General features: G+C 46.1%; 1 protein-coding gene across 3 annotated transcripts in view; it reads right to left on the bottom strand.

Moving 5' to 3' along the window:
- DOT1L (DOT1 like histone lysine methyltransferase) overlaps positions 1-19,259 on the bottom strand; it is a 1,510,259-nt gene that overhangs the window by 1,148,368 nt on the left and 342,632 nt on the right. For all 3 annotated transcript variants that reach the window (XM_069649513.1, XM_069649515.1, XM_069649514.1), the window contains 2 exons: positions 16,935-17,014; positions 2,951-3,019 (listed from right to left, as the gene is read on the bottom strand). In XM_069649513.1, coding sequence (XP_069505614.1) covers positions 2,951-3,019; positions 16,935-17,014 — 149 coding nt within the window. The remainder of the gene's footprint in view (positions 1-2,950; positions 3,020-16,934; positions 17,015-19,259) is intronic.

Raw genomic sequence — 19,259 nt, 5'->3', positions numbered from 1 at the left:
ATGCTTCAGCCGCCGGATCTTAGGCATCGAAATCCACCGCCGTAGACAAATCCCCTGCAGTCTTCGTTGAAGTTGTTCTTGCTGTCGAAGTGACTTAAAGGAGGAATAACCAACAAGTCGGTTTAAGATAAACAATGTCTCTTATGTAAGAGCTACGCTATAGGACGATCAGTTATCTAAGCGGAAAAAAACGATCCGAGGGACCCCGGCACATGAGGGATTTTAGGTACACTACACATCACGATAGGGGTAGTGTTACAGACACGCCTATGCAGACATCCACTTTCGGTCCCCGAAAGACCAGATGCAATACTCTGCAGTTACCACTGGATGTCAGACCATATGCACAGCATGTGATTCTAAGCAGATTAACAAGCATCAGAAACTCTTAACTAAAGAGTCAATCGTCCCATCTTTCTTATCTACCGGAGCAGAAGATTACGCTGCAGCTTTCGAAGAAACTGTTGCTGCTTGAACCACTAAGCTCTCTGGTGTTGGGTGCCTGTTCAAAAATGGAGGGTCTATGGAAACAGTTATGTATTTTCTTGTTAATACTTTAAAACCAGATTCTGTTCCATCTGTTAATAGCCAGTATTCAAATACTCTTACTTACAAGGCTGTATGAAATGGCAATACAGCTTCTCTAACTGGCCCACTGCCTAGGACATCAGTGAGGTCATCAGTCTCCACAGCAGCTGCAGGTCTGGACCATCCCAGATATACGGCTACCTTACCAATTACTGCTCTGTAAAAAGGATCAGTGTAACCAGATATTTCTGGATTACCAAACTCTGTATCTGGTGATGTTTCCCAGCTACTGGTTTCCTTTAATGTCTCCACAAGATTCTGCATCACATCTTGCATTAGTCTGAAATTAATTCCTCTGGAACATTTGGTGTTCCATATTCATACCCAAAAGGGTGCCGATCGTCTTATTCGTTATCTTCAATGAATGAAAACATTTTCCTAAAGAAATCAGGACTAGGAATGGGTTGGAAGGATTTAGAATTATCAGGCATAGACTTGACAGTCTTCGAGAGCAAAGAACGCTCCAAAGTTAAAGGCGTCTAAGGCTTCAATGACTTACTCGAAACAGTTGATGAATGAGTCAACAATTTAAGTTGCTTCGAAGTCTCTAAAGGTATTACATTCCTCAAAGGTTCAGGCGATGAGCAAATGTTTCGACGGAATAGACATGCTTCTTGTGCATCGTGGAAGATTCCTTAGACTTTTGTCGAGGAACCTCTCTTCCCAGGCCCTGAGGCACGCGAGATGGAGACACACGAGACTCCCTACTGGTCTTGATAGACGCTGAGGGGTGACCGCTTTTCTCGGACCCCCTGGCGTTGCTTGCTTTTTTAAAATGTCTAAACATTTTTAACAGAAGTTTTTCTAACTCCGCTGGAAGCAGACTTCAATATCAAAGATGAGGAATACATGGGGGACAATCAATTTGAATAGTTACATTCTGAGAGAACATGTGGTACTCCTGCCTTAAGAGTCAAAAGGACACTTAAGGCAGAGCACATAGAGCAAGTGTTCATTCAGGCTTTGGATTAGTACTGGCTGGGAGAAAAAGTTAAAAACACAAAAGCCAGCAAAAAGTGCAGGAGCTACCACATCAGTTCAAAGTGGGGTTTCTACCAAAACTAATAGTGCTGATTCAGTGCATCTCATAGTTCTAAAACTAAGCTTGGGCGGCCTAGTAAATGTGTCTCTACATGCACCCACTTTAGGCTGTATACATAAGCTTTCCAAAATTCTCTTTTGGAAGTTTGATTTTTAGCACACTGAACATAATGCCTATCAAAATAAAATGCGTACATTAATACGTGAACTTAAGCAAAATGATGTTTGGACACAAAACAGCAAAATGACAAAAACTGCTCATATGGACACATGGTGTATTTTTTTGCATAGAGAATAAACTTAAGTGACTCAAGTGCCCGGCATGGGACAGAGCAGTTGAACAGTCACATTTCCCACCAGTTGCTATTTCACTCAAATGCTATGTGCACTTTTATCCCTTACTCTTCACACTTACCATACATTTGCTTGCTTACCTTGGACCGGTACACCCTCCAGAGTCCATGACCCAGCAACCACTCAATGTTGCAGTTTCCACAAAGCACTTAGTAGTTATGTGCAATTAAAACTAACTGCACCAGCTCTGGCATAGCCCCCAGCCTTCTGAATTATCAACCGCAGAAAAACTGCACCAAGTCAAGCACGTGCAATTATTGAACAAATATGTAGAAGCCGCCTTCCCATTAGCAAGGTGGAAGGGAAAATTGGACTATTACGTTTTTAACTGTCTCAGGTGTGAATCTGAACATTTGGCCAATACCTGAAACCTATGTACTGCACTCCAGAAAGAAGCAGCTTTCACTAATGCATTTAAAGTGGCTACAACCCTTGTGTAATCAAGATGAGTGCTGGTAGCCATATAGGCTCGAAAGGCAGCACACCTAAAAAAAGGGATTGCAGTGACAAGACATCCAAAGTAGTACCCATTTTCAAAAAAAGGTGGAACACTATAGAAGCCAGCAAAACTTTCAGGGCTCACAAAATGAAATTTTACCCTAAAAACAACAAACGGAGAAACTGTTTCTCACAGCCAGTTACATTCACAAATCTATATGGTCTTTCCTTTTACTGAAAAATGTCCAGCGTAACATTTTTTACACAACCACTCAACACCTAGGGCCTGAAGGAGAATTTGGGTATGGGAGGGGTAGACCCAGAATGAAGCTGTTGCAATATTCCAGTTTTATGCAGAGTAAACCGTTATATCAGGGGATTGACATTGCATGCCTTATACATTGCTCAGGATTTACTACATTGAAGACTGTGTTGCTACAAGAATCAATAATTAACATTCAGGTCAATGATCACAATTGCATTTCTCCTGTGAAAACGTTTGAAGATTTCATGGAAGAGCAGAACTTACCACTCAAGTTGCGACTGTTTATTCGGAAGTTTAGAGGAGCAAAAGGCTTGGAGGACACAATTCTGCCACCTGACAAATAAAATATCACAAGTTACCACCCACTAAAATTCACGCTAGACAAAGAATAAAAGGCACAATACAAGGAGAGATGAAAGTACATCAAAAAACTAAAAAGAAGGACAAAGAAGAGGTTGAAGACTACCATAGAAAAACATTAGAAGTAGGTCAAAATTCACTGGGGGAAAGGGGAAATCTGTCTATTTTGTATGTGCACTTCAATATTCTACAATATCACATAGAATTCGAAAGAAGGAGTCTGCAAGCATTGGCTCGCCAAAGGTTTTTCTACTAGAACTCCAATCAGCCCTTGCTAGCGTTAATAGGGAGGGTTCATTGAGCTGTAGTCCAAAACTTCGCCAGTCATAGGTTGAAGATCACAGGTCTCAAGGGTTAATTAAGTACAGAGAAAAGACATCTGAGGAGAGGTCCACTGGTTCAGTGAATTTTACACTGTTGCCCAAAGACTTAATGTTTGCCTCACTTTTGCATTAGGAGGGCTTTAGAAACGTACGTCACACAGGCATGAATGATCAAACATACCTATCACTATGCCTAAACACTATGTTTTGCTTTCACTTCGCCAGCGGCAAAATTCCACGACTGCTGGACCCGAATGAAGGAGAGAGCTGGCCCTTCCCCAGGGCACCTAGCACAAGTCCTGCAACCGAGGTATCCAGGCGAGGATACAAGCCTGTCCTCACGTCCCTTCCCCTCCTCAACATCCCTCATTTTCAAGGAATCAAGGAGACTGGATGAATGCCCAATCCCAAGCTAAGGATTGAAAAGAGCAATGCCAAAGTTTTACTGACCTGGTCCTGAAGATGACATCAGTTACCATAGTCCTCGAAACCGGTCGACCATGTGTTCTTTGTAAGATGTCCATTAAATCCTGTTAAGAACCAATTTTTGGAATAATTTGATACCTGTTCTTGGTAACAGGTCTTGTTTGAGCATCTCCGCTCTAGTTCTCACTCGGGACCCCTTTTAAACACCCAGTAGTGCCCAGTACGTATGTCCTGAGAAAATATTGCTATGCTAGTTAATATACCTATATGAAATTTCCCTTGGCAATGTTCATCTTGTGAGCATATATAGACAGGGACACTTTGTTCGCCTGCCATGAGTTACTTCTTCTGCGGCTTCTGATAAATGAACACACTAATGTTGGTGTATTGTTAAGCAGGGATAGTCCTCTCCCTCTTTCCTTTTAGATAGGCCGCTTATCGCCGCCAACCTAGGGATAGGATAGGAGAATAGGTTCAGCACATTTGAGAAAATGTCCAAGAAAGATTGGATTGTTTTTTCTTCTTGTGAATGAACATAAACTGTAACCTTGCCATTTCCCATATTTGGAGTGGCGTGATAAAACATGTATTTTTTTTTTTAAATCCCTTTAAAAATGCTTTAACACTTTTGAACTGTATGCAGTAGTAATACATTTCAAAGGAATAACCAACACATCGAAAATGTTGCTTCAGACACTTCCAAATTGTACCTACTAGTACCTACTGTAGTGAATCAGGGATGAGCATCAGTAAATTAGGGTGTCTACGGAGTGAATTTTTTGCATGCAAACGGACTACAATCTTGTCCCAGACAAATGATACATGATATGGCATTTATAACGCGCCTATACACAAGTGTTTCAAAGCGCAATGTGGACTGGGAACGTAAACCAAGGGAGGACAAAGACAAGGATACTACTAGGCCAGTTGAGAATTGAGATCCTGCAAGTGCAGGGGAGGGAGGTGGTGGATGGGAAAAGTGCAGACAATAAGATAAAGACAATACATAAGTAAATAAAAGTGCAGCCATCAGATGTCAAGTGCTAGTCGGGGCTGTAGGGATACAGAACAGTCCGAGTGCAAGGGTTGCCTGGGGGGCAGTGCAGGTGTGCAACTGGCAGGGAGGGGGCCTGGGCCCGAGATCAGAGGGTAGCCAGGTAACCAGTGCAAGTTCAGGTTAAGTCAGGAGATCAGCAGGGGAGAGGAGGAGAGAAAGCAGAAGCAAAGAGGAAGGTCTTGAGGTGCTTCCTGAACCGGAGATGGTTCTCCAAGTTTGAGGGGCTGGGAGGCTGTTCCAGTGGGAGGCCCCAGCAGAAGAAAGATCTACTACCAATTCGCTGCTTGGAGAAGCAACTGACCCTGAGGGAATTGGAGGTGGATGAGCAAAGAGCTAGAGAGGGACGATATTTAGGAAGTGCAAGTTGAAAGTATTGAGGTCCCAGACCACAGAAGGACTTGGACAATGCAGAGGGTTTTGAACTTAACCTTCGCCGTCACTGGGAGCGAGTGCAGAGATTTCAGTCCTGGAGAGTTACGAACCGTGGGCTTAAGGGCAAGGAAAAGTCTCAAAGTCCTGTTTTGGATGAGTTGCAGAGGGTGGAGAGTAGAGGCAGGCAGATTGAGAAAGAGGCTGTTGCAATAATCCAGCTTAAAGAGAACCAGAGCACTGCAGACAGCGAGCTATTGGGGGGGGGGGGGTTGGAGAAGAGGAAAGGAAGAATACCTCTGAGAAGGTGCAGCTGGTAGTGTGACTTCTTAGAGACGTCAGATATGAGGAGAGAAGGAAAGTGTGGAGTCGAAGATGACCCTGAGGTTTTTAGACTCACAGGCGGGAGCAGGAAGAGGGCCAAGAGAGGCAGGCCAGACGTGACGGGAAAGGAGGGAGCAGGTGTGCCGATGAGGAGAATCTCGGTCTTACTGGCAGGAGAAGAGGTGGTTGAGGGGAGGCTGAAAATGAGCAGAGTATCATCCGTATAGCACTGAAAGTTGGGGCAGAGAGCGGATATGCCGTGGGCAAAATGTGCCAGGCATTGGTTGAACAGCCAGTGAGAGAGGTTAGAACCCTGGAGAACACTGCAGGTAGAAATAGAGATGGAGGGGATGAAGGTCCCAAGTTGGACCTGGGAGGGTCGATCGGAGAGGAAGTCAGCCAGGCCAGGGCCCGAACAGCGATACCCAGGTTATCACAGAGACTGTTGAGCAGGATGGCATGGTTGACCGTGTCAAAGGCACAAGAGAGATTAAGTAAGATGAAGACGGGGTGTTGGAATCGAAGGTGGAGAGTAGGTCTTCACGGATGTTCAGGAGAGCAGTTTCCGTACTTCTGGCAGCTCTGAAGCCAGACTGATGGTCGTGGAGACAACCCAAAGATTCAGAGTGAAGATTAAGCTGGGAGATGGCCAGCTTTTCCACGAGTTTGCCCAGGACTCCAAAGGGACATATTTCTGGAAGGCAACAGCAGCCGCTTTGCTACGGACCAAATGTGCAATTTGGGGGCTCAAGTGCATGAATGATGTTAGCCTCAGAGGTGCATGAAGCGATACAGCGTGAGATGGATGCTTCGAATCAGGTATCCCTTTTGGGTCACCAAACCTAACAAAGAGTAGTGAAGAACTTCTAAGTTTGCTTGTTATGTCGAGGTAAAACTTCAGAGCTTTTTCTGACGTTTAAGTTGTGTAGAACCCTCTCTACATCGGAGACTGTTTGGGAAGAAAACTGCCAAGGATATGGACTGGTGTATGTGGAACTCAGACCATTTTTGGAAGGAAAGAAGGATGAGTGTGAAGCACCACCTAATCCTTCTGGAATGTTGGGAACGAATGTTCTACAGAGCTTGAAGCTCACTTACTCTTCTTGCAGATGTTGCTGCAATCAAGAAGGCCACTTTCCAATAAAGGTACTTGAGCTCAGCAGTGCCCTTTGGTTCTAATGGCTTATGACAGAAAGCAGTGAGGACCACATTCATATACCATTTTGGATGAGAAGGCCTGACCGGAGGAAAGAGAAGACGACCTGCGAAGTGCCACTTTATTACTTGGTTTGCCAGTGAAAAGAGTAGCAACTGTATGTAGATAGATAAGCTGCAATGGTCGATAGGTATGTCCTTGTTAGGGAGAATTCTCATAAATGTGCCAATTCCCTTCACCTTAGAACCCCAGCAACTTTGCTGGATTTTGAGGACTTGTTTTTTTTTGCCTGGAGAGTGTGAGCCTTTTTTTCCCCCACTCTCTCATGTATTTTGAATGTGTTTTATTCGTGTTCTTTGATTATGCAGTTTCAGACAACTCCATAGGCATCATCTTTTCATGTGTGTCACACAGCACCCCCAGTGCAGTGACACAGGGGAAGCCTTTTAGGCTGTCCCAAGGTCTAAATGCCTCTCTGGGATGAACTACTGTTTCCCAGAGAAAGTAACGTGAAACTGACTGTACTAGTCTTTTCAAATTCCTAGACCCAGCACACTGTATCTTACAATAGACTGCTGGAGGGGTTACTTAGTATTTCCCTATGTCTAGAAACTCATGTAGCAGTCAAATGCTACCCTTTCCACTCGAAATGGCTGGTGGCAGTGGTTTTTCAACGAACTACCATGGTTTTGCCCCGACCACGAACACCGGTAGCGTTAAATCACGGGAGCCATGGTTTTCAAGATGGCGTCTGAGCCCCCTTTGTTTAAACAGGTCCCGTCTTTTTCCGCCATTTCTTTTTGGAAAGGTCCTTCTAGAGTTTGTCTTTGTGCGCCACACCAGGTTTGGTCCCTTTGTTCCTACACCTTTGGCGGGCTTCAGGACTGAAGACCGCCTCTGGCGCCCGAGTGTCTGGGATGGGCAGGAAGTGAGGGAGGTGCCTGAAACTCCCTGTGCTTAAGTCTCCTAGGAGACCCAAATGCACTCTGGCGTGATTGCCTGGCTGGACAGCCATCCTGCTGGGCGAGTGGCAGCTAGGCTGATGAATGGAAACTGGATAAAAGGCAAGTCTCTTGGCTTGGAAGGCAGAGTCGACCACTGGAACGAAAGAACCGAAGAAGAACTGGAAGAGGACGGCTGCTGCAACTCCTGGACTGTTGGTTCGCCCGGTGAAGCCCTGCTGCAGGTTCATCTCGACAGAAGCCCTTCAAGGACGACTTCTCCCTTTGAGTTGGTGTGACCAATCAATTCGACCCATAAGCCACCTGGATACCATTCTCAGAGCTGATTGTATTTTCCTCAGAGTGGGCAGGAAACCGAATAGCCAGGGACAGGGACACCAGTTTGTGCGCTTGTCTACAGCTATCAGAATTGAAGATTTGCCTTTGCCAGCTTTTTGACCAGTCCCCGTGCATTGCAGGAGTCCCCCGACGTCCTCCCTCTTGTCCCCACGACTGAGGCTCAGGAACAGCAAGATCTGCAGGAACTGCCAGGAACATAAGTCTTCAGCTGCAGCTTTTTCTTCATTTTAAGGTACTGTGAAAACCCGACTGAGAGAACTTACCTCTCACTGCGAAAGTGCTTGAAACTTTGGCAACTTGCAGGCCTAGTCCGCTTGTAACCCAACATATTAATCTTTCTTTCGCAAACTACTTCTGAGAACCGTGGCAAATACTTTTCCGTTTAACTACCAGAACTGCCTATCCTATACAGCACATTAGACCATTGACTTTGGCCTAACGTATTGCATAGAATTGACTCTGGCGAACTCAAACTATTTGCACTGTCTAAGACTAAGTGCACTGTTCTTTTTATTAACCTATGCCTTTTTGCTCCTACTTCAAAGTAGTTTAAATGCCTCAGAAACTGATAATGTGAAGTTCCGAAGTATTTGTGTCCTATAGATTGCCCCCTTCTAGTGAATGTTTTATAACTGACAGTGAAATAAATTAATGTGTTTTACCAAGAAACCTGGATTCTAAGAGTTTATTTGAATACTTGTGATTGTAGACCTCTGTGTAACATCGTTACAGCTCACATTCCCCTCTTGAGATAAGCCTGGCTGCTCAGCAACACCACCACAAAACTGTGTAGTACAGACTTATACCAAAAGTTTGTTTTGCTTACACCTTTAGTCCTAGAGGTAGGTGTGTGTGTGTAGAGTGGTCCCAAAGGGTACATGAGCGGTGGGTGGGGGGAACAGAGGAGACAGGGCATGAGCGGGGGGGGTGGTGGGAACAGGGGGGGGGGGGGGAGACGCGGGGCATGACCAGGGTGCTGGGGGCGAACAGGGGAGACAGGGCATAAGCGGGGGGTGGGGGAATTGTGAGGGAGACACGGGGCATGAGCGGGGGGTGGGGGACAGGAGGGAGACACAGGGCATGACCGGGGGTGGGGGCGAACAGGCGAGACACGGGGCATGAGCAGGGGTTGGGGGGGAAGAAGAGGGAGACACGGGGCATGAGCAGGGGGTGGGGGAATCGTGAGGGAGGCACGGGTGACGAGCGGGGGTTGGGGGAACAGGGGAGACAGAATGGGCGGAGGGTGGGGGAATAGGGGAGACACGGGGGATGAGCGGAGGTTGGATGGAACAGGAGAGACACAGGGGATGAGCGGGGGGGATCGAGAGGGAGAAACGGACATAACCTTAGTGTGCAGGCGGCAGATCCCGCTCCTCGGCTCTCAGGCAAACCACAAACAAAGATGGCGGGCGTCTTGAAAATACGACGCACTGCACGCAGCACTGCAGCCAATGGGAAAGCACGTAACATGTCTGCGGACACCACGCAACCCACTTGCCCAATCCCTGTCCTGTCCGCAGAGCGAACAGGGAAGTGTGTCAAATATCACTAATTTTTGCTGTCCTACCTTTTGGTCATTTTTTTAAAAACTACTGGACGGATTTTCACCAAATCTGCAAAAGCACGCTTTCGGGACCAAGCCTCTGCTCCTGGTCCAAATTTGGTGAAAATCCGTCCAGCGGTGTGAGCAAAGTTTTTTTCCCATTCAGTCTATGAGGAAAAACATTTTTTTGGGACACCCCCCTATAACTTTGCCCCCCCAAGGACCAAACCTCACCAAACTTTGCAGAGTGGGCCATATACTTTTTTTGCAAAGTTTGATGTGGATTCGTCCAGGGGGAGCGAAGTTTTAAGCCACCCAAAAAGTGCTCTTCTATGGAAACAGCAACTTAACCATAACTACATGGCCACTACCGTGGCATGAAAAAAAATAAAAATAAATAAAAAATAAAAATAAATATATATATTATATTATATATATATATATATATATATATAATACATTACTCACCGTAATCGTATTTCTGATGCTTGTATCTGCTTAGATTCACATGCTGTGCATAGGCAGACATCTAGTGGAAGCTGCGGAGTATTACAGTTTGTTTTTTGAAACTCGAAAATGGGCATCGACACAGGGCGTGCCAGTAATACTATCCCTAGTCTGACGTCCACTGTACCCAAGATCCCTCACGCGTCTAGGATCCTCAGATTGTATTTTTTCTGACATGAGGTAGCATGAGGAGTAGCGCGAGTACAGATAATCCAAACAGATAGATAAGACTAAAAGCATCCATGCGCCTTCTCTCAGAGGGGAGGAAGGGTGGGTCGCATGTGAATTTAAGCAGATACAAGCATCAGCAATACGATTACGGTGAGTAATGTATCCCTTCTGAGGCTTGTGGAATCTGCTTAGATCACATGCTGTGCATAGATTAGCGAGTACCTGAAGGAGGTGGGATGTGAGAAGGGTCATGAGCAAATAAGTGTCTTAGAACCGCTTGTCCCACTTGTGTATCAGCCTTGGAACGGGTGTCAATGCAGTAATGCTGAGTCAAAGTGTAAATAGAGCTACAAGTAGCTGCTTTGCAAATGGTGTCAAGGGTTACATTTGCAATGAAAGCCAGAGTGGCCCCAATGCCTCTAGTAGAGTGGGCTCCTGGCATGAAAGGCAGAGTTATTTCAGAGAGTGAGTAACACAGCTGGATACAGTTAATAATCCACTTCGAGATGGCACCTTTAGAGACGCGATCCCCCTCTCTGCCTGTAGCTACGGAGACAAACAGTTGATCTGTTTTTCTTAGCGGTCCGGTCTTATTTACATAGTAGAGGACCGCCCTACGCACATCTAGGGTGTGTAGTTTCACCTCAGCCGAGCTTTGGGGGTCCTGGAAGAAAGCCGGAAGCTCGATGGACTGATTTACGTGGAATTTAGATATAAACCTAGGTGGGAACCTAGGGTGTGTGCATAAAACCAGTTTGTCTTTATGGACAGTAAAGAAGGGATCCTGCACTGACAGAGCCTGAATTTCACTAACTCTTCTTATAGAAGTAATAGCTACTAAGAAGGCCGTTTTATAAGTCAGGTGTTTGAGACTGCTTTTATGCATGGGCTCGAAAGGGGGTCCCATGAGCTTGGATAGCACCACATTAAGGTCCCACCCTGGTGGTGGGTTTGAAATGGGAGGGTGAAGTCTCTTTACTCCTTCCATGAAGGCTTTAACTACTGGTACTTTCCACCACGAGACCTTGCTATGGGAAGTGGTGTATGCCGACAGGGCTGCCAGGTGTACTTTCAGTGAGTTAAAAACCAATCCTGCATCTAGCAGGTGGAGCATGTATGTAACAATAGTGGAAGGAGTGCAATCAACAGGGTTGATTTGTCTACTCTGGCACCAGATAACAAACCTCTTCCACTTCTCAAAGTAACAGTGCCGTGTGTTTGGTTTCCTAGATTCTTTTAGGATGTCCATACACCTCTGTGGTAAATTGAGATGTCCAAACTCTATGACCTCAGGAGCCATGCTGCCAGGTTCATTGAGTTGGGTTGCTGGTGCACTGTTTGACCTTGGTGCTGGGACAGTAGGTTGTACCAGGCTCGAAGTTTGATGGGCTCGCACACCGCCATCCTGCGTAGGTGTGGGAACCACGGTTGTCTTGCCCACATGGGAGCAACTAGGACGAGCGTCATAGACTCTCTGTTCATCTTGTTCACCACCTTCCTGATGAGAGGAGTTGGTGGAAAAGCGTACGCAAACATCCCTGACCAGTTCATCCACAGGGCGTTCCCCTGGGAGTCTGGTTGGGGGAACCTGGATGCAAATCCGGGTCATTGTCTGTTTTCGCTTGTGGCGAATAAGTCTATAGTGGGGAAACCCCACTGAGAGAAGATATCTTCAACGACCTCTCTGTGTATAACCCATTCGTGTTCCTCTGGGAGGGAGTCTCTGCTCAGAGCATCCGCTAGGGAATTGAGCTCCCCTGGAACATGTTGTGATGACAGGAAGATGTTCCGTCTGAGTGCCCATATCCAGATTTTCTGGGCAAGCTTGGACAGATTTGGCGAACAAGTCCCTCCTTGCTTGTTCAGGTAGAACATGGCTGTAGTGCTGTCCGTCCGGATTTGCACTGACAGGTTTAGTAGGTGAATACTGCCAGAAGCTCTAGCAGGTTGATGTGGTTCTTGGCCACTGAGGGAGACCAGAGACCCTGAGCTGTGTGGTGGAGATGGTGAGCTCCCCACCCCGTCAGACATGCATCGGTAGTGAATACTGCCTGTACTTCGGGATCGTAAAAGGGTTTTCCCTGTGCAAGATTCTCTCTTGTCCACCAGTGAAGGCTTTGTACTAGTGTTGGCGAAACGACCACTAGATCGTCCCACTGACCACTTGCCTGAGACCACTGTTTCGCCAACCATTCCTGCATGGGACGCATGCGCGCGTGGGGGACCAGGTAAATACATGATGCCATCATGCCCAGTAAACGCATTGCTTTGCGTACCGTTATTTGGTGACCTGACTTATAATGCGGAATTTGCAGTAGTATATTCCAAATTCTTTCCTCTGAAGGAAAGGTCAACCCCTCTTGAGTATCTAGAATTGCTCCTAGGAACTGTTTGGAGGTGCTTGGCACCAGGCTTGACTTTTTCTCGTTGATTGAGAAGCCTAACTCGTGGAGGAGGTCGACAGTCCTTTGAATGTTTGTCCTGCAAATTACTGGGGTTTCCCCTGTTATGAGCCAGTCGTCCAGATAAGGGTACACCGGGATTGCCTCCCTGCGTAGGTGTGCAGCCGCCACCGCCAGAACCTTGGTGAATACCCTTGGTGCCGAAGCTATCTCGAAGGGCACTACCTTGAATTGGTAGTGCCGACTGTCCACCTTGAAGCGCAAGTACCTTCTGTGCGCTGGGAACATGGAAATATGAAAATAAGCATCTTTCATATCCAAGGTTACCATGTAATCCCCCTTTTTTTAGTAGGGGGATTACCTCTTGTAGCGTAGTCATACGAAACCTTTGGGGCTTGACATACTTGTTGGCAGGCCGTAAGTCCAATACTGGGCGCATTGTCAAATCTTTCTTTGGCACAAGGAAGTAAGTTGAATAAATACCCTTGTTTACCTGGTGTCCCGGGACGAGTTCTATCGCGTCCTTTTCTAGCAGAATGGCGATCTCCTCGAGGAGAATCTTCTGATGTTCTAAAGAGTGTACTCTTTGTCGTGGAGGATGGTTCCGGGGACGCTGCAGTAGTTCTATACAGTACCCTGTGGATACTGTTGACAGCACCCATCTGTCTGATGTGATCCCTTCCCAAGCCTGGGTAAAGTTGGAAATGCGTCCCCTACTGGGGTTGCGTGAGAAGGGACCCTGAACTGATCATCACTGCTTTGGTGGAGGCATGCCGCCTCCTTTGCTGGGGCTGCCTCAGCCTTTACCACGACCTCTCCCATTACCCCTGCCGTAACCCTGGGTAGACTGTTGGCTGTTGTTCCACTGTGTACCCTGCCCCTGGGAATAGTTAGATACTCTCTGGGAATTTTGGCCGCGTGGGCGACGGAAATTACTATTCCCTCTCTGGTTAGGGGGTTTATTGGTTAACTGGCCAAGGGACGAGTGTCTCTTATTCGTCCTTGGCATTCTTCAGTGCGTCCTCGACCGCCTTACCAAACAGATCGGCTTCCACCAGTTTGTCCAACAATGATGCTTGGGTTTCTGCCTTAAAACCAGACTGCCGTAACCACGCATGTCTCTTGATAACAGTGCCTTCTGCTATCAATCTGCCTGCGTTGTCCGCGGCGTCAAAGGTTGCTTTCAAAATGCAACCAGACACGGCTCTACCCTCTGCGGAAATCCGAGCTAACTGGCCCTTTAAAGGTGCCGGAGCAGAGGCTATGAGTGCCGCGACTTCTTCCCACTGATGGCAGTTGTAGCTGGCCAACAGGGTGGTGGAGTTTGCAATCCTTGCTTGATAGGCGGACGTTGAGGCTACTTTTCTGCCGAAACCATAGTTTTTTGCTCTCCTTGTCGGGAGGAGCTTCGGAGTTCCAGCCCTCTTACGAGTGTTAGTGACAACTAGGGAGTCTGGCTTCAGATGTCCTCTTATATATAGAGAGGGTCAGACTGGGCTGCCCTGAAAAGTTTTTCAACCCTGGGATTGACTGCTCTGGTGAGGTTCGGGTTCACCAGGGACGGGTCTATTCTTCGCTGAATGGACTTAAGGATAGGGATGGTCTGGGCAACAGGCCTCCTTTCTCCCACTAACTCCTCTACTAAGTCCCTCTCCTCCTGGACACCGTGGGTGTCAATATGGAAATGTTCTGCTGCACGTGCGAGAACCTCGTTTAGGAGGGGTTGGTTATCGACAGGGGAGTCGGTAACCGGGGCTTCGTTTTCTACCAGGGAATCTACTCTGTAGGTTTCAGGGTCTTCCTCTTCCGTCGTCGAGTCTCGGTTGGACTTCGTGTGCTTAGTGTGTGTGGTGTATGAAGCGCTTGTGTCGCCGGGGGTCTTCCCCATAGCCGCCCTGCCGGACGACCTTCCGAGGTCAGGGACCTGCGCTCAGCTGTCTTTCGACGCTGTAATGCCCTCGCCGTCCGAAAGTACGGCGTTGCTGCCGTCGCTGAAGGCGCCCTCTGCTGCCATGGCCGCATGCCTGGCGTGGTGGGCCCAACGCTTCGTCGAACGGTCCTTAAGTGTCTTGGGTTTAAACCTACAACACGCTCTGTAGTTCGCTTCGGGGTGGTCCCTCGGCAAGCAGAGATTGCACGTGGCGTGCCTGTCGACCCAAGGGTATTTGCGATTGCACTTGGGGCAGAATTGAAAAAGGGTACCCTCCATACGCACCTTGAGGCAGTGGGCTGTTAAGTGTAGGAAATGTATAAGGTGTACCTATATACCAAGAGTGTAGAGTATGTCCAACCCCCCACTCTCCCTACTTGCAGGGCCGAGGCCAGAGGCCTTCTGAGGTCCAAATCCGTCGTGCAGCAGCCGACGGTCGATTTCTTCTCCAGCCGGCGTCGAGTGTCAAAGTTCGACGTTGGGATGGGGAAGGATGTAAATAAATGAATATTTTAGCAAAAGTATGGCTAAGGCCAGGGGACTCCGTAAAATGCTTCCGACCAGTATGGCGGAAAAAAACAATCTGGGGATCCTAGACGCGTGAGGGATCTTGGGTACAGTGGACGTCACACTAGGGATAGTATTACTGGCACGCCCTGTGTCGACGCCCATTTTCGAGTTTCGAAAAACAAACTGTAATACTCTGCAGCTTCCACTAGATGTCAGCCTATGCACAGCATGTGATCTAAGCAGATTCCACAAGTCTCAGAAATAAATATATATGTATATATATATATATATAATTTCCGTTATTATTTAATTAATTTTTTTGTTAAAATCACTGCATACCTGGTGAAGTTTCAGCTTATCAGGAGCCAGGCCGAGAGCGCCAGCCTGGCTGGGTGTTCCACTGTCCCACCCTGCTGCGTAAGGAAGCCCCTGTGGGGGATTGAAAGAATGGATAGGCTCCTCCATTTGGAGGAGGTCCGAGAACCATGCCCTTGATGGGCAGTGGGGGGCAATCACTATGAGGCTGCAGCCACAGGGCCCGACATTTTCAGATGGTCAGCTGGAGCAATGGAAGACCCGTAGCACCTGCGGCTAAGCTGGAACACGCCCCCCCCCCTTTCCAAGAGATCCCCGGACCGACCTGTCCAGAAAGCAAAGAGGGGCATTTGAAATTCAGGGGGATATGAATAAATCTAGATCCAGAAACCCCCACTATGACTATCCCCGACTAGTAGTTTGCACCTTGAATTTTTGAGCCCTGCTACAAATACTTCCAAAAGTCAATTATTTAGTTCTAACACCTTAATTAAGCAGATACCATTGAAGGCCACCCATTATTAGTTTCTTTACTAAGCGTTTGCCAAAAGACTGCAGAAACAAAAATAAATGTGCCATGATCTTTTCTTCTTCTCGTGAACATGTTACTACTTTCTGTGCTCCAATGTATGCTGTTTACATGGGGCACATTACAAATTATTGGGCAAATTTAAATCCCACAGTACAACTAAGGAGCCCGCTCTGCAAACAGTGATCTTCAGATGCCATGACCCCCCTCCCCCCCACCCCTGAATAATGACCAAATCAGGTGTACAAAGCCAGAGCTGAAAGGCATTTCTGTAGCCTTTTCTAGTAATGAGTTTGCTTATTACCAGTATATGTTCATCCGGCTATAAAAAGCAAGAGTGACTGGACTGGGAAAGGCTACACTATGGAGCGTATCATTCAAACACATGGGGTTTAACAAACGCATTAAATGATCGATGAATGCAAAGAATAGAAAAGAAAATATTGAAAAGTTAAGTGGCAGAGACCTGCCAAGAACTAACCAAACACCGATCTGAGCTTTTCCAAAGAGCTTTAAGCCAGGTATTGCCAATGTACTTTCTAAAATCAGTTATTTGTCCCTAAAAGAATATGACAACCCCCAAACTGGAAAAAACAGCCATCCAGTGGCCGGCAGACAAAAGTGCTAGTAAAAGGTAAAAACGGAAATCAGATCAACATCTGCGGGTAAACCGTACATCATTCCAGGGAAAAAATATCAACTCATCTGACTGAGATACTTACCACAGGAGAAATGAGACCATCTCCCTATCCGTACCATATCAGCATCACCAAACATCCCTCAACGCCAAAGCAAGTTATTCCATCCAAAACAAATCTAGTTCTCAACCATTGCTTCCATTCATTACCTAATGCTTCAGAGTCCATAAATTTATTTTAATAGATTCTCTGATATAGCATTATTTGTATTGTTCAGTTAAAACATTATTTTGAACTCAAAGATCTATAAAATGCCCAAATTAAAAGCAAACTAAAAATTGTCCCACCTCCCACCGAAAAAGTTAATTTATTAGACCAAATGGTTACCTTCTTTCATGTTTGCAAATCGCTCCTTCAATTGGTGATCGACCTCCGGGCCAAAGGCAAAATTATTCACAAAAATAACACTGCAAGACAATATTTTAGTTAATAAGACAGGAAGGTTTTGGAGAAAAAGATGTTAATAATGGAAAGAAAACCTGCCCCAAGACTAGGGGTGCATAAAGTTTTAGCTTGCACGCAATACGTGGATGCATCAATATTATGAGGTGCCAATATTTGTTCTTCCAATTTGCATTGAAAACAGTGAAACGTGGTGGCTGCAATTGGGATGGTCAAAGATGAAGGGCACAGCCGAGACTGCAAAAGTTCCCTCTATACAGCTGACAATGCGCCTGCAAACCACCTGCAGTTACTCCCACAATTCACTATGTCCTAGGCTTTCAAGTGCTTTTGTAGGAAACTAAACTAGTTCCCTGTTCACAAATTACAAGAGAAATTATCATTTGTCTCCTGGGGTGTTACACCAGGTGTGAGCTTAATAAGGCCTCTTTACTGATACTCGTGTGGACAGTTACAAAGCAGAATACAGCAATCCTGGTGACCAGACATCCCCATAAACCGAGCCTTCAGAGAAGCCCTTCAACAAATAGTGCACCATTCTGATAAACCTTTGCTAGTGTCTGTTGCAAAGGTTTGATTTTTTTAATTACCTTTGTATTGCATTTGATCAAATAGGGACCTTCATGTAAGGAAATCCAATCAATACAACCAAGAGGGGACAACACAGGAAGTATAAGAGCAATAAGGTGCACCTTTACAGTGGATAATACCTACTAGAGAACACACCAACTTTATTTGTTAACTTCCTGTACAAGAAAAACCACCAAGACCCTTAAGATTATCTTTCCCCTCAAAGTAGGCTTTTTCAATCTTATTATTTCAGACTTTCCTTAGACTGAAAATATTGAATTAAATAATTTCTCTAAAGTCATCAAGATGCAGTAGGCATTAAGGGGAGCAAACCAATCGCTTACATTAATGCTGTCTGTTCCTAGTCTCCATATAGGTAATGCTCTTTCACTGCACAAGGTAGTCTGTGCTAAAAACCCTTACTTGGCACCAACACTGGTTACTTTATAAAAACTACTGCTGCAAAGCACACATCTTTCATGAACATGGGCACCCCTCCTCAAGAACAATTGGTCTAATCACTAGTCTATTTTCTTCGATGAGGGGCAAGGGAGATGCAATGCGGGAGCCTGATCTAAAACAAAAACACCAGTCCGGTAGGCAAAATAGCAACAAGGAAATAGAATAATTCATACTGGCTAAAATAAACTTCATTTCATCAGCAAAATAGACTAGGATAAAGATTTGCACATGCCAGCATATATCGCAACTATCAAAGGTAAACAAAAAAAGTACATAGATGACATACCCACGATTACCAAGCAAAGATGTGTGTTCAAGCAATGGTGCCATTCAGAAAAATAAAGGCGCACAAGGTAGGGAAAAACAAGCAGATGCAATGACGCCTCTAATTCCTTGGTGTATGTGCACAAGCTTCGTCCAGGGAATAGTCATCTGAACAGTAGCAGCCAATAATGAAAAACAACTCAGCCGCATAGCTAAGGCACAAAGAGCGAGAACCAGATTATTTTAGCCAATGTTCTTCCTAACTGGAACCATCTACAAAAACACTTTTGTAGAAATTTTCGCTAAAACCTCAAAGGAGCTGTATATGCACTTGAACAAGCATGAACTAAAAAAGGTATGAACTTATTAATTTGGTGAATTATAAATTACTCACTGTAGTGGCCAACGTTATCCTAGTACATAGTCCCCTTTCCTCCAGACTGTACAAGCGTCCCTCGCTAGGGATGGGAAACAGAACCTTTTATACAAGAGAAATCTAGTCTTGCCCTTTAAATTTAGATGCGCGCGGGGCGAAGCACTGGGAGCATGCGCTCCCCTGACTCTGCTCACTGGCGCCACTCCTCAGTCCTTTTTGACGAGTCGACAATATTACAATTGACTAATGACACAGGTATATTACGGGGGAGGACTGAGGGACATATGGAGGAAAGGGGGACTATGGACTAGGAGTAAGTTAGTGACTACGGTGAGCTACTTATAACTGCTCCTAGTCCCTCCCCTTTCCTCCATTACTGTATGGGTGATTACAACTTAATGCAGCCCTTGGGAGAACAGTTGCCCCTCTAAGAAAACAAGTTCTTCAAAACTGCCTGGCCAAGGGGGCGTGGCCAGCAAAGCCACCAATGTGGAAGCTCCTTTGATGGCCTCTGTGAGAAGCCTGCTATTCCAGTAAATATACATGGTTCCCGTGAGCTAAACGGGCTAAACGCAGCC

This window comes from Ambystoma mexicanum, chromosome 1p, assembly GCF_040938575.1.
Source record: "Ambystoma mexicanum isolate Mex_15411 chromosome 1p, UKY_AmexF1_1, whole genome shotgun sequence".
Lineage (NCBI taxonomy): Eukaryota > Metazoa > Chordata > Amphibia > Caudata > Ambystomatidae > Ambystoma > Ambystoma mexicanum.
This window is presented reverse-complemented; position numbering and strand designations above follow the sequence as displayed.